General features: G+C 47.8%; 1 protein-coding gene across 1 annotated transcript in view; it reads right to left on the reverse strand.

The window, feature by feature from the left end:
- LOC310774677 (kelch-like protein 5) overlaps positions 1-15,000 on the reverse strand; it is a gene marked incomplete at both ends in the record, with an annotated part of 53,192 nt that overhangs the window by 20,450 nt on the left and 17,742 nt on the right. The window contains one exon of the mRNA XM_083634788.1: positions 4,919-5,131. Coding sequence (XP_083490914.1) covers positions 4,919-5,131 — 213 coding nt within the window. The remainder of the gene's footprint in view (positions 1-4,918; positions 5,132-15,000) is intronic.

The raw sequence follows: 15,000 nt of genomic DNA on the forward strand, positions 1-15,000 counted from the left end.
ACCTGGCATACTGTATGTAAGGGCCTGGCATACTGTATGTAAGGGCCTGGCATACTGTATGTAAGGACCTGGCATACTGTATGTAAGGGCCTGGCATACTGTATGTAAGGGCCTGGCATACTGTATGTAAGGACCTGGCATACTGTATATAAGGGCCTGGCATACTGTATGTAAGGACCTGGCATACTGTATGTAAGGACCTGGCATACTGTATGTAAGGACCTGGCATACTGTATGTAAGGGCCTGGCATACTGTATGTAAGGACCTGGCATACTGTATGTAAGGGCCTGGCATACTGTATGTAAGGACCTGGCATACTGTATGTAAGGGCCTGGCATACTGTATGTAAGGACCTGGCATACTGTATGTAAGGACCTGGCATACTGTATGTAAGGACCTGGGGCCGGTTGCACAAAGCACCTTAAGTTTGCTCCTTAAGTATGACACTTAAGGTTTGATTTATCCTCAGCTGAGGAATATACTTAAGGGTGTTGCACAGACATCCTTAAAAGGTTTCCTTAGGTAAGGAAAACGCTGAGGCATTTACTGTACTGGAAGAGATTTTACGGCAGTAAAATTCTACTGTTTCCATGGAGACCGTCACGGGTGCGCTTTCTCCGCGGGTCCCGCCATAGATAGACTGTATATTGTCCGCGCGCCTCCGTCTACTTGTGATATCGCCTTGAACAGAACAACAACAAACAAACAAGGCAATGGCAGCAGAACAAAAGAAAAGAAAACCAAACTGGTCAGAGGAGGAAAAGACGATGCTATTGGAGGAATACAATAGGAGAAAACTGATACTAAAAAGTAAATTTGATCCACTGATTACAGCCAGTAGAAAACAGCGAATGTGGGAGGAAATAACAACGAAAATTAATTCACGAAGACATGGACTATCTCACCGATGACAGACTGAAAGGAGCCCGTGGCATAAAACCGCAGAGCAATCATTACTTGCAGGGGAGCTGGGAGAGCACGGCTGCGGAAAGTTGGGTGGTCCAACTCGAGACGCTCGGACAAATTATAAATGGACTGACGGTCAAATCTATAATGTAAAATCAATTGCTCGTCATTAAGTGTATCCATTGGGTTCTCCCGGTCTCGGAACACTCTTCTCGGGATGCCTTCATTTTCTTCATGTATCGCCATAAACTCAGCCATGTTGCGGTTAAGGTAGAGCCAGAGGTACCTTAGTTTTTTTTCCTTACTTTGGTTGCTAAGGTCTTTTGTGCAACAGTTAAGGAGCTTCTTAAGTATTAAGAGCAAGATAAGGAGCAAACCTTAAATACTTGAGCAAAAATGTTAAGGAGACCTTGAGGAGAAGACTTAAGGTTGTTTTGTGCAACAGACTTTATTTTAAGGAAACCTTAACTCCGACTTTAAGGAAAATCTTAACTTAAGGTGCTTTGTGCAACCGGGCCCAGGCATACTGTATATAAGGGCCTGGCATACTGTATGTAAGGACCTGGCATACTGTATGTAAGGGCCTGGCATACTGTATGTAAGGACCTGGCATACTGTATGTAAGGGCCTGGCATACTGTATGTAAGGACCTGGCATACTGTATGTAAGGACCTGGCATACTGTATGTAAGGGCCTGGCATACTGTATGTAAGGGCCTGGCATACTGTATGTAAGGACCTGGCATACTGTATGTAAGGGCCTGGCATACTGTATGTAAGGGCCTGGCATACTGTATGTAAGGGCCTGGCATACTGTATGTAAGGGCCTGGCATTCTGTATGTAAGGGCCTGGCATACTGTATGTAAGGGCCTGGCATTCTGTATATAACAGTAACAGTAACAGTACAGATATTGTCAGAGAACTAATAAGGGCAGTGTAAAAAAAGCATAAAATAAATACCGTAAATTCCGGACTATAAGGCGCACCGGTATATAAGCCGCAGCAGCAAAATTGACTGTTTTTTACATATATAAGCCGCACCGGACTATAAGCCGCGGGTGTTTTGATGTTTAATTACCATATGTAAGGGTTCGTGCACAGAGAGGAATGTCGGGAAAGAGATGGCTGTTTGGGGAAGCTCCCATTTATTAACATTTCAACAAAAGGTGCTGTCAACAATCAAACCAGGTACCGTAATCCTTGTCTTCATCTTTTAGGTGAAGGTGCAGCGTCAAAAACAGAGTCAGAGTCAAAGTCAAGTCACTAATCCACGTCTTCCTCTTCTTCCTCCGTACTGAAACCAGCAAAGTCCTCAACTTCAGTGTCGGAAACGAACAGGTTCAGGGTGGCTTCGTCAACCACTCTCCTCTCTCCTTCGTTGTCACTCTCAAAACCAAGGAACTCCTCTTCGTCACTGTCGGTGTCGGAATCGAACAGCCTCTGAAGGCGCCCAGCTGTGCCGGCGTCATCATCACGCAGCAGTCCAGCCTTTCGGAACCCGAATGGAGTTTGTGGTCTTGATGGCTGCTTTCACGGAATCTGTTATATGAGCCCTCATGCTGTCGAGAACGAGCAAAGCTTTTTTTTGGTGAAAGAATCCTCCAGGGCGCTTGACGTAGCACTCAGCCAGCCACTCCTTCATGACACTTTCCATCATCCACCCTTTCTTGTTGACTCTGAGGCATATCCCACTGGGAATTTTCTCTTTCGGCATCGTAATCCGCTTAAAAATCACCATTGGCGGCAGCTTTACTCCAGATGCAGAGCAGGCCAGAACACAAGTGAAATTCGTTCACTCGTGCCCAGTGGTTCTCAATGTGATCGACGATTCACCTTTCTTGTTAACAGTCCGAGTGAGTGGCAGGTCGAACGTCAAAGGCACTTCATCCATATTTATGATCTGCTCCGGTTCGATGGAATATTCCTTGATCTTCCTTTGTGTGAATTCGCCGAAGTTTGTGATTTTCTCCTGGTAGTCGGGGGAGGGAGTTGTTGGCCGAGTGGCCGTTTGCTTACCGTAATTACCATATGTAAGGGGTCACGCACAGAGGGGATTGTCGGGAAAGAGATGGCTGTTTGAGGAAGCTCCCATTTACCGTATTACCGTAACATTTCAACAAAACAACATAACACAACACCACCTTTGTTTATTTTTACAGTGCACACAGTGTCCGCGGTGTGGTGAAAAGAGGGCAAGAGAGGAAATTAAAACAGAAGTGGATTTATAGTTAGAAAGAGTGCTAAAAAAGAGAGATTTTATTTGTATTTTTTTTTTTTTTCTGAAAAAATCCATAGATAAGCCGCACCGTTATATAAGCCGCAGGGCCAAAAAACGGGGAAAAAGCCGCGGCTTATAGTCCGGAATTTACGGTAATCATTCATTAATCGTAACTGAGATCAAAGTTTGAAATGATATATATATTGTGATATTGATTTGAAGTCATATCGCCCAGCCCTATGCAATGCCCATATATACATATATATACATATTCATACCTCATCCTTATGTGTTGCGTCTGGTTAATTTTGCATTTTTGATTCTGTGTGTGGTCTCCCACTTTGTTGCTAACCTGAGCCATGTTGTAACAATAAGGAGAGGGGAAATTAGTTATAAGACGAGGACAACAGATTATTCAACTGCAGTTAAAAGAGATGTCACACTTAAAAGATGAAAGTGTGTGTGTGTGCGTGTGTGTGTGTGTGTGTGTGTGTGTGTGTGTGTGTGTGTGTGTGCGTGCCTCCAAAGCCCGAGGCATTAACGGAGGTTGTGCCTAGCATATAAACAGTGAAGCATCACATTATCAGTCAACAATACCAGCCAAGACACACACACTACAAACAGCTGACGGTGTAATGGCTGGCTGTGATCTACAGTCAGTGTAATGCCTATAGTCCCTCTGATTGCCTAAGAGGAGAGCGAGATAGAGAGATATAGAGACAGAGTGAGACGATGCAGGGAGAGAGAGAGAGTGGGAGCGAGAGCGAGATTAAAGTTTTGGGACAGCCCTCAATCCGTTTGGTCCAAACAAAATACAGTAATGGCAACGCAAAAAGAGTGAAACTAGCAGTTCTCCAAGCAAACCAGAGCTCAGAGAGACCAAAATATCTGAGAAACTATGAAAACCACCGATAATGTATAGACTCAGTGGACCAACCTGGCCATAGAAACCAGGAGGGAGATTTCCACAGAATCTCACCTCTTCCTACAATGTAAGCGATATGAAGAATAACGAAGATTATTATGAAGGCTTTGACAAACTGTCCCTGCAGTCCACCACCAACTTCTGCTTGGCTCTTGGCCTAATATCATGAAGCCAGCAACACGTGTTAAGCAAACCTTATTTGATCCCAAGTTCTATAGGACGAATCAGCGTGACGTCACTTGCCACCCCGCGGCTGTTAATAGTATGAGTTGTGCCAAACACACGTTAATATCTCAAAAACTATACATGACATATATTTTGACATTCTGAGTGAGAGCAGAAGTAGCTCAAGAGTTTAATGTATAATATATGCATGTCGTGTTAAAAGTTGTGTGAACTGTCGCAGTTTTTAAAATGTAAACAGAGTGAACTGGCTAGAGTCAGACACTCGAGCCTCGCGACCACTTGGGCTCCATAGGGTTCCATTGCCGTTGCCACCCAGTGACGCGGTTTGTTCACCAAAATGCTGCTCGGCTGATCCCTCGTATTAACATCACCTGCCCTCAGCAGCTTATTCAAGGTGGCGCATTTTGGCTTGTGGCAGTTCTGCACTTCCTCCACAAGGACATCAGGACATCAGTTTCCCCCTTGGGGACCCCCTCTTGTGGTGGAACCGCTCCGGGCTCCTCTCTTCCATCAAACAGGTGATTTGATCGGTCGTGAAAAAAGAAGACTCGCTTTGCCCCCATGGGCTTGAGCCGTAGCCATTCACAGAAATAGACCCCACCCAGAGGAGTTGATTGCATTTGAATACAAAATGACGACATGATCGTTTTGCTCCAGACAGAGACCCCCCGGCTGTTCTCACCTGTGGCTGCAGCAGAGGCAGCCGGATGTGTGCCAGCAGTGAGGGTAAATGGGGTTGCCGGGCGTGGTTGTCGTGGCCGACCCAGGTTAGCAGCGCGCTCACCACCGTCTCCTCGTCGGGAACGTTGACGTCGTCAGAGGTCAGCAGCCTCTCCATCTCCTCCATCGGGAGCAGCAGGAACTCCTGGCCTCCGACCACCTCCAGGAAGTGTTCCTGGTAAGGAGAGGAGAGAGAAATTAAGGGATGAGAGAGGTCCAGTGATACACAAACATAAGGCTCGAGAGCCACATGCGGCTCCTTTATGGGTAGTTGTGGCTCTTTAAGTCCTACTTAAAATAAAAATAAAATAAAATAAAAAAATTGTTGTTGTCAATGTGGCTCCTGAGTTGCGTGCCACAATTTCCCCTCCATCTCTCTTACTCTAATGGTTAGAGTAAGAGAGATGGATGGGAAATTGTCAGGGTAAAAGAGGAGAGAGCTGGAGTAGATTTGTGGAAAGTAGAGAGCGAGCGCGCGAGAGAGCAATTGGGCACAAATCAAATAGGAGAAGAGTGGTAAATCTCTAGCAAGTCAGTCTATTGCATAGCTTTACACATCATTTGCACTAATCCTGTGAGCTGTGTGTGTGCGTGCGTGTGTGTGTGTGCGTGTGTGTGTGCGCGTGTAAGTGAATTACAGACACAGCAGCCAGTCACACCCAGATAAAGCCACCTCTACCACATAATTACCCACAATTACAGTTTAATAATAATCCACTTAGAGAGAGAGAGAAAGAGAGAGAGAGAAAGAGAGAGAGAGAGAGAGAGAGAGAGAGAGAGGGGGGGGTGTGAAACAAGGGACAGGGCGGGAGAAGAGAGAACAAGAGAAGAAGAATGGAGTGGATGAAGCAGCTATTTCACAGTCACCATAGCAACCCTGTGCGGGAACAGTCATTGTCGTGATAATGGTGTGTGAGGTGTGTTGTGAATGGGAAACAAAATGTGTTGTCCAAGGATAACATCAAGGCAGAAACATGACCAAACTCTGACTGGGTAATGCCTTATAGAGGGAGACTGACTGGGTAATAATGCCTTATAGAGGGAGACTGACTGGGTAATAATGCCTTATAGAGGGAGACTGACTGGATAATAATGTCTTATAGAGGGAGACTGACGGGGTAATAATGTCTTATAGAGGGAGACTGGCTGGGTAATAATGCCTTATAGAGGGAGACTGACTGGGTAATAATGCCTTATAGAGGGAGACTGACTGGGTAATAATGCCTTATAGAGGGAGACTGGCTGGGTAATAATGCCTTATAGAGGGAGACTGACTGGGTAATAATGTCTTATAGAGGGAGACTGACTGGGTAATAATGCCTTATAGAGGGAGACTGACTGGGTAATAATGCCTTATAGAGGGAGACTGGCTGGGTAATAATGCCTTATAGAGGGAGACTGGCTGGGTAATAATGTCTTATAGAGGGAGACTGACTGGATAATAATGTCTTATAGAGGGAGACTGACTGGGTAATAATGCCTTATAGAGGGAGACTGACTGGGTAATAATGTCTTATAGAGGGAGACTGACTGGGTAATAATGCCTTATAGAGGGAGACTGGCTGGGTAATAATGTATTATAGAGGGAGACTGACTGGGTAATAATGTCTTATAGAGGGAGACTGACTGGGTAATAATGCCTTATAGAGGGAGACTGACTGGGTAATAATGTCTTATAGAGGGAGACTGACTGGGTAATAATGTCTTATAAAGGGAGACTGGCTGGGTAATAATGTCTTATAGAGGGAGACTGACTGGGTAATAATGCCTTATAGAGGGAGACTGACTGGGTAATAATGTCTTATAGAGGGAGACTGACTGGGTAATAATGCCTTATAGAGGGAGACTGGCTGGGTAATAATGCCTTATAGAGGGAGACTGACTGGTTAATAATGCCTTATAGAGGGAGACTGACTAGGTAATGCTTTATAGAGGGAGACTGACTGGGTAATGCCTAATAGAGGGAGACTGACTGGGTAATGCCTTATAGAGTGATACTCTGACTGGGTAATGTCTTATAGAGGGAGACTGACTGGATAATAATGCCTTATAGAGGGAGACTGACTGGGTAATAATGCCTAATAGAGGGAGACTGACTGGATAATAATGCCTTATAGAGGGAGACTGACTAGGTAATGCCTTATAGAGGGAGACTGACTGGATAATAATGCCTTATAGAGGGAGACTGACTAGGTAATGCCTTATAGAGGGAGACTGACTGGATAATAATGCCTTATAGAGGGAGACTGACTAGGTAATGCCTTATAGAGGGAGACTGACTGGATAATAATGCCTTATAGAGGGAGACTGACTGGATAATAATGCCTAATAGAGGGAGACTGACTGGATAACAATGCCTTATAGAGGGAGACTGACTAGGTAATAATGCCTAATAGAGGGAGACTGACTGGATAATAATGCCTTATAGAGGGAGACTGACTGGATAATAATGCCTAATAGAGGGAGACTGACTGGATAATAATGCCTTATAGAGGGAGACTGACTAGGTAATAATGCCTAATAGAGGGAGACTGACTGGATAATAATGCCTTATAGAGGGAGACTGACTAGGTAATAATGCCTAATAGAGGGAGACTGACTGGATAATAATGCCTTATAGAGGGAGACTGACTAGGTAATAATGCCTAATAGAGGGAGACTGACTGGATAATAATGCCTTATAGAGGGAGACTGACTAGGTAATGCCTTATAGAGGGAGACTGACTGGATAATAATGCCTAATAGAGGGAGACTGACTGGATAATAATGCCTTATAGAGGGAGACTGACTAGGTAATGCCTTATAGAGGGAGACTGACTGGGTAATGCCTTATAGAGTGATACTCTGACTGGGTAATGTCTTATAGAGGGAGACTGACTAGATAACAATGCCTTATAGAGGGAGACTGACTGGGTAATGCCTTATAGAGGGAGACTGACTGGGTAATGCCTTATAGAGGGAGACTGACTGGATAACAATGCCTTATAGAGGGAGACTGACTAGGTAATGTCTTATAGAGGGAGACTGACTGGATAACAATGCCTTATAGAGGGAGACTGACTGGATAATAATGCCTTATAGAGGGAGACTGACTAGGTAATGTCTTATAGAGGGAGACTGACTGGGTAATAATGCCTTATAGAGGGAGACTGACTAGGTAATGTCTTATAGAGGGAGACTGACTGGATAACAATGCCTTATAGAGGGAGACTGACTAGGTAATGTCTTATAGAGGGAGACTGACTGGATAACAATTCCTTATAGAGGGAGACTGACTAGGTAATGCCTTATAGAGGGAGACTGACTGGATAACAATGCCTTATAGAGGGAGACTGACTTGGTAATGCCTTATAGAGGGAGACTGACTGGATAATAATGCCTTATAGAGGGAGACTGACTAGGTAATGTCTTATAGAGGGAGACTGACTGGATAACAATGCCTTATAGAGGGAGACTGACTAGGTAATGCCTTATAGAGGGAGACTGACTGGGTAATGCGTAATAGAGGGGGACTGACTGGATAATGCCTTATAGAGGGAGACTGACTGGGTAATGCCTAATAGAGGGAGACTGACTGGGTAATGCCTAATAGAGGGAAACTGACTGGGTAATGAAGAACTGGACGGACAAACCCGTCTTTATTTGTCACATGAACACACCAACACACGCATGCGGCCACACACACACTCATGCTGACGGTGGCCGGTGAAATACAGTCTCTGCATTTATCCCATCCAGGCTTCTGCCTCCAGGGGGCAGCCAGGAGCAGTGGGCAGCTTTCTTGTGTACAGCGCCCGGGGACCAACTTCAAATGTTGTCGTCACTGGTCAGATGACGATCCTCTGCATGTTTTTAGGGGGTGGGGGGGTCCATATCAATGTTGTATGGAGGAACCGCAGGGGAGCACAGGGAGAACATGCAAACTCCACATAGAAAGGCCCTTTTGACGCGATAAAATGCCCATGCCCGACCTGGGCATGGGCACTGAGGACATGGGGGGGGGGACACACACACCCACAGCGTCCCAGGTGGGAATCGAACCCAGGACCTTGTAGCTGTGAGGTGACAGCACTACCACTGCGCCACTGTGCCCCCTAATGCCTTATAGAAGGAGAGAGGCATGACTGGAATGGGAAAAGGTAGAGGTAAAGAGAGCCTGAGAGATGCAAAGAGGAGGGCCTGTTTTGTATCTCTACAGTGTTGGTAGTGTATGCAGATGAACAGTGTTTACCTTCCCTTCATGCTTACTGTGCTGAGAGCTCTGCAGTTCATTCCAGGCACGTCTGTCTCAGAACAACAGATTGTTTATTTTGATTTTTTCTGTATGCGCACAGCCATGGAGTATCACATTGAGTGACTTAACCAGTGTTAATGACTCATACCAGCTGGTGGGGGCGGGGTTTCTGCAGGCAGAGGAACGGGGATTTCTCTGTGCAGGAAACATGGAGAGAAGGTAAACACTGTTCATCTGCATAATACTACCGACATTATAATGATACAAAGCTGGTGGAAAAGTGGCAAAGTCCTCCTGGATAAGTTAACCCATTGATACCTGATGCAGCATTTGTGTGTATATACCTCATTTGTGTGCGTATCCCTTTAAGACCGTGAACCGCGTTAACACACACACAAATGCTGCATCAGGTATCAATGGGTTAATGGATTTTGGACCTAAATCTGCAGATAGCGGTAATAATGGCTTGTGTGTCGGATGTCGGTTGAAACAGCAAGCTCTCGTTGCTACGCCTCTTGCTGCTAACAATGAGTGTAAATGGGTTGTCTACATATCTTTGAAAAAGCCATCTGTAGGCTCCACAGGGGAGTTGGGAGTAGACAGTAACGTTGCAAAGTAAAAAGTATACATTTTACATGAGCTCAGATGTAATGACATAGTTCCGCAATTATGCACACACTACGCACACCCAATCAGGAAATCACGGAAGCATTTTTCTCTGCAGCAGCACAGAGTGCTGTGGGGTGAGAGTGTGTTACTCTGCAGCAGCACAGAGTGCTGTGGGGTGAGAGTGTGTTACTCTGCTGCAGCACAGAGTGCTGTGGGGTGAGAGTGTGTTACTCTGCTGCAGCACAGAGTGCTGTGGGGTGAGAGTGTGTTACTCTGCTGCAGCACAGAGTGCTGTGGGGTGAGTGTGTTTCTCTGCTGCAGCACAGAGTGCTGTGGGGTGAGAGTGTGTTACTCTGCTGTAGCACAGAGTGCTGTGGGGTGAGAGTGTGTTACTCTGCTGCAGCACAGAGTGCTGTGGGGTGAGAGTGTGTTACTCTGCTGTAGCACAGAGTGCTGTGGGGTGAGAGTGTGTTACTCTGCTGCAGCACAGAGTGCTGTGGGGTGAGAGTGTGTTACTCTGCAGCACACAGAGTGCTGTGGGGTGAGAGTGTGTTACTCTGCAGCACACAGAGTGCTGTGGGGTGAGAGTGTGTTACTCTGCAGCACACAGAGTGCTGTGGGGTGAGAGTGTGTTACTCTGCAGCACACAGAGTGCTGTGGGGTGAGAGTGTGTTACTCTGCAGCACACAGAGTGCTGTGGGGTGAGAGTGTGTTACTCTGCTGCAGCACACAGAGTGCTGTGGGGTGAGAGTGTGTTACTCTGCTGTAGCACAGAGTGCTGTGGGGTGAGAGTGTGTTTCTCTGCTGCAGCACAGAGTGCTGTGGGGTGAGAGTGTGTTACTCTGCTGTAGCACAGAGTGCTGTGGGGTGAGAGTGTGTTACTCTGCAGCAGCACAGAGTGCTGTGGGGTGAGAGTGTGTTTCTCTGCTGCAGCACACAGAGTGCTGTGGGGTGAGAGTGTGTTACTCTGCAGCAGCACAGAGTGCTGTGGGGTGAGAGTGTGTTACTCTGCAGCACACAGAGTGCTGTGGGGTGAGAGTGTGTTACTCTGCAGCACACAGAGTGCTGTGGGGTGAGAGTGTGTTACTCTGCAGCAGCACAGAGTGCTGTGGGGTGAGAGTGTGTTACTCTGCAGCAGCACAGAGTGCTGTGGGGTGAGAGTGTGTTACTCTGCTGCAGCAGCACAGAGTGCTGTGGGGTGAGAGTGTGTTACTCTGCAGCACACAGAGTGCTGTGGGGTGAGAGTGTGTTACTCTGCAGCACACAGAGTGCTGTGGGGTGAGAGTGTGTTACTCTGCAGCACACAGAGTGCTGTGGGGTGAGAGTGTGTTACTCTGCAGCACACAGAGTGCTGTGGGGTGAGAGTGTGTTACTGGCAGGAAGATCGAGTTTTGTGGACAGTCAGGTCAGATTGTAAACAGTTGCACATGGAGCCACGATTTCAGACGGAAGCCCGACACGATTAAAAACACGATTTCAGACGGAAGCCCGTCTTTATTGTCACACGAACACACTACAACACATGCATGCGGCCACAACACACACTCATGGTGACGGTGGCCGGTGAAATATGTCCTCTGCATTTGACCCATCCAGGCTTGTCCTTTCCTCCAGGGGGCAGGCCAGGAGCAGTGGTCGCTTTTTCTTTCCTTTCTTTCCATCATTGGACCATCATTGGACCAATTCCAGATGTTGTCATCACTGGTTGGATGACGATCTTCTGCATGTTTTTAGTGGGGGGTTATGTACGGAGGACCCCCCTGGGGGGTACGGGGAGAACATGCAAACTCCACACAGAAAGGCCCTTTCGACGAGATAGCCCACCTGGGCAGTGGGCACTGAAGATGTGGGGGGGTCACAACTCCAGCGCCCACAGCGTCCCAGGCGAGAATCGAACTCAGGACCTTCTAGCTGTGAGGCGACAGCGCTACCGACTGCGCCACCGTACCCCAGCCAGGTAGTTTGGTAGAAGACTATCTACTGAGTGGGAACAGTGTGGTGCTGCTGCTTTCCAGATGGATTACAGTAATATGTTGATTAGTCACATGTTGTTTTCCACAGGCTGGCTTTTTTTTTTAGATACTTTGACAAACTCAGTTTAGACTGCTTGTTAGCAGCAAGAGGCTAGCAACAGAGCTTGCCTTTTCAATTGACAGCTGACTGGGGAATCAATATTCTCTGCAGGTCCAAGTAGTACAGGTATGTTGAGACAAAATATATACCTTATTCACCTTATGTAGAAGACAGTCTGTCTGGCTTGAGTGACAAACAGGAAGTGTAAACACAATAGGAAATTATGGTTGTGTTTACACTTCCTGAAACTCATAAACCTAGTCTGACTCATAATGTGAGTCAAACCAGGGTTGACCAGGTGAGTCAGACTAGTTTGAGCAGGTAAAACAGACGGTGTTTTGAACAGACGTGGTGACACAATGGGTCAAGTGGGCGGGGCTACATAAGGTGAATAGGTCCAAAATCAATTAACGAATTAATGAGGGACACAGTGTGCCTTCCCATTGGTGTGTGTGTGTGTGTGTGTGTGTGTGTGTGTGTGTGTGTGTGTGTGAATAAGTATACAATGCTAAACCAAAAAGATATATAGGGTGCATTTTTACACATCTCTCTGTGTTGTGGGGTTGCAGCACAATTCTAATTCAAACAATTCTTTTCTGCGCATTTTATTGTTGAAAAATGTTCTATAAATCATCCCGATAATTCTACTCCTTTGTATTTGGTGTTTGTTACCAGGTGTAAAATCATACTAAATCATACTGGGTCTAAAATCCATCTTTTCTGCAGCAGTGGCACTAATCTTGTTGTGGCGGCCCTGAAGGAGCACAGAGGAGGCAGCTGTGTACACACCATGGGCCCCATCGTCGTACAGGCGCTATCGCTTACGCACCGGTTTGCGCGCCTCTTATACTATCTTCCATGCGTCTTATGCTATCGCCTGCCTCCCGCAAGTGTCATTTTGCACTTTGGCCACCATACCATCCAGTTTTGTCAAATTCTTTGCGTGCACGCAATTTTAAGAGCACCTAAAAGCAGCTCAAAAAATATTTTTTAATTATGATTATTCTCCACGCTGCGCTGGAGAAGGGGAACTCCTTTTGGATATGTCATTATGCACGATGTCCCGTTAAAATACAAACGCCAGGACATCAAATTCTGCTGCTAAAATTGGGTAACAGCAGATTATTCAGTGAGGCAATCAACTATTATTCACTGAAAAACCTTTATCACGTGTAAAGAGCCACAAACATGCTGCCTACTTGCAATATTATTGTCAATCAAATGTCCCTGTTTCTATTTTGCAGTCAACAAAAGAACCAGAATTGCATCAAATCACAGATGTTTTTAACGGGTATATGATGCGATGGTTGTTGTGAGATCTCCAAATTACGCATGGAGAGAATTACAGCATGCATCACGCAAACTGTGTTAAAGGGAATGCTAGACAGGAATCTGATTGGTTTGCCAGGCAACACCTGTGAATAATTCAGGTGGTTAAGACCGCCCAAATCCCGTTTGTGCCGCGGGCAGACAAAGTTTTGTGGGGCACGGAGAATAGCAGATGACTTGGGAACGCCCATTCATTTGCACTGCGCCCGGCGCAAGTGCTAAATTACTGCTTTTGCCACGATAGGGCCCCATGGTGTAGGCGTGAGCGGTCCTGTGAGAGGAGGCAGCTGTGTACATGTACGCACCATGGTGTAGGCGTGAGCGGCCCTGTCAGAGGAGGCAGCTGTGTACATGTACGCACCATGGTGTAGGCGTGCGCGGCCCTGTGAGAGGAGGCAGCTGTGTACATGTACGCACCATGGTGTAGGCGTGCGCGGCCCTGTGAGAGGAGGCGGCTGTGTACATGGACGCACCATGGTGTAGGCGTGCGCGGCCCTGTGAGAGGAGGCAGCTGTGTACATGTACGCACCATGGTGTAGGCGTGCGCGGCCCTGTGAGAGGAGGCAGCTGTGTACATGTACGCACCATGGTGTAGGCGTGCGCGGCCCTGTGAGAGGAGGCAGCTGTGTACATGTACGCACCATGGTGTAGGCGTGCGCGGCCCTGTGAGAGGAGGCAGCTGTGTACATGTACGCACCATGGTGTAGGCGTGCGCGGCCCTGTGAGAGGAGGCAGCTGTGTACATGTACGCACCATGGTGTAGGCGTGAGCGGCCCTGTGAGAGGAGGCGGCTGTGTACATGTACGCACCATGGTGTAGGCGTGAGCGGCCCTGTGAGAGGAGGCAGCTGTGTACATGTACGCACCATGGTGTAGGCGTGAGCGGCCCTGTGAGAGGAGGCAGCTGTGTACATGTACGCACCATGGTGTAGGCGTGAGCGGCCCTGTGAGAGGAGGCGGCTGTGTACATGTACGCACCATGGTGTAGGCGTGAGCGGCCCTGTGAGAGGAGGCAGCTGTGTACATGTACGCACCATGGTGTAGGCGTGAGCGGCCCTGTGAGAGGAGGCAGCTGTGTACATGTACGCACCATGGTGTAGGCGTGAGCGGCCCTGTGAGAGGAGGCAGCTGTGTACGCACCATGGTGTAGGCGTGAGCGGCCCTGTGAGAGGAGGCAGCTGTGTACATGTACGCACCATGGTGTAGGCGTGAGCGGCCCTGTGAGAGGAGGCAGCTGTGTACATGTATGCACCATGGTGTAGGCGTGAGCGGCCCTGTGAGAGGAGGCAGCTGTGTACATGTACGCACCATGGTGTAGGCGTGAGCGGCCCTGTGAGAGGAGGCAGCTGTGTACGCACCATGGTGTAGGCGTGAGCGGCCCTGTCAGAGGAGGCAGCTGTGTAGTGTGTACATGTACGCACCATGGTGTAGGCGTGAGCGGCCCTGTGAGAGGAGGCAGCTGTGTACGCACCATGGTGTAGGCGTGAGCGGCCCTGTGAGAGGAGGCAGCTGTGTAGTGTGTACATGTACGCACCATGGTGTAGGCGTGAGCGGCCCTGTGAGAGGAGGCAGCTGTGTACGCACCATGGTGTAGGCGTGAGCGGCCCTGTGAGAGGAGGCAGCTGTGTACGCACCATGGTGTAGGCGTGAGCGGCCCTGTGAGAGGAGGCAGCTGTGTACGCACCATGGTGTAGGCGTGAGCGGCCCTGTCAGAGGAGGCAGCTGTGTAGTGTGTACATGTACGCACCATGGTGTAGGCGTGAGCGGCCCTGTGAGAGGAGGCAGCTGTGTACGCACCAT

Source organism: Poromitra crassiceps, assembly GCF_964638095.1.
Source record: "Poromitra crassiceps genome assembly, chromosome: 4".
In the NCBI taxonomy this organism is placed as follows: domain Eukaryota; kingdom Metazoa; phylum Chordata; class Actinopteri; order Beryciformes; family Melamphaidae; genus Poromitra; species Poromitra crassiceps.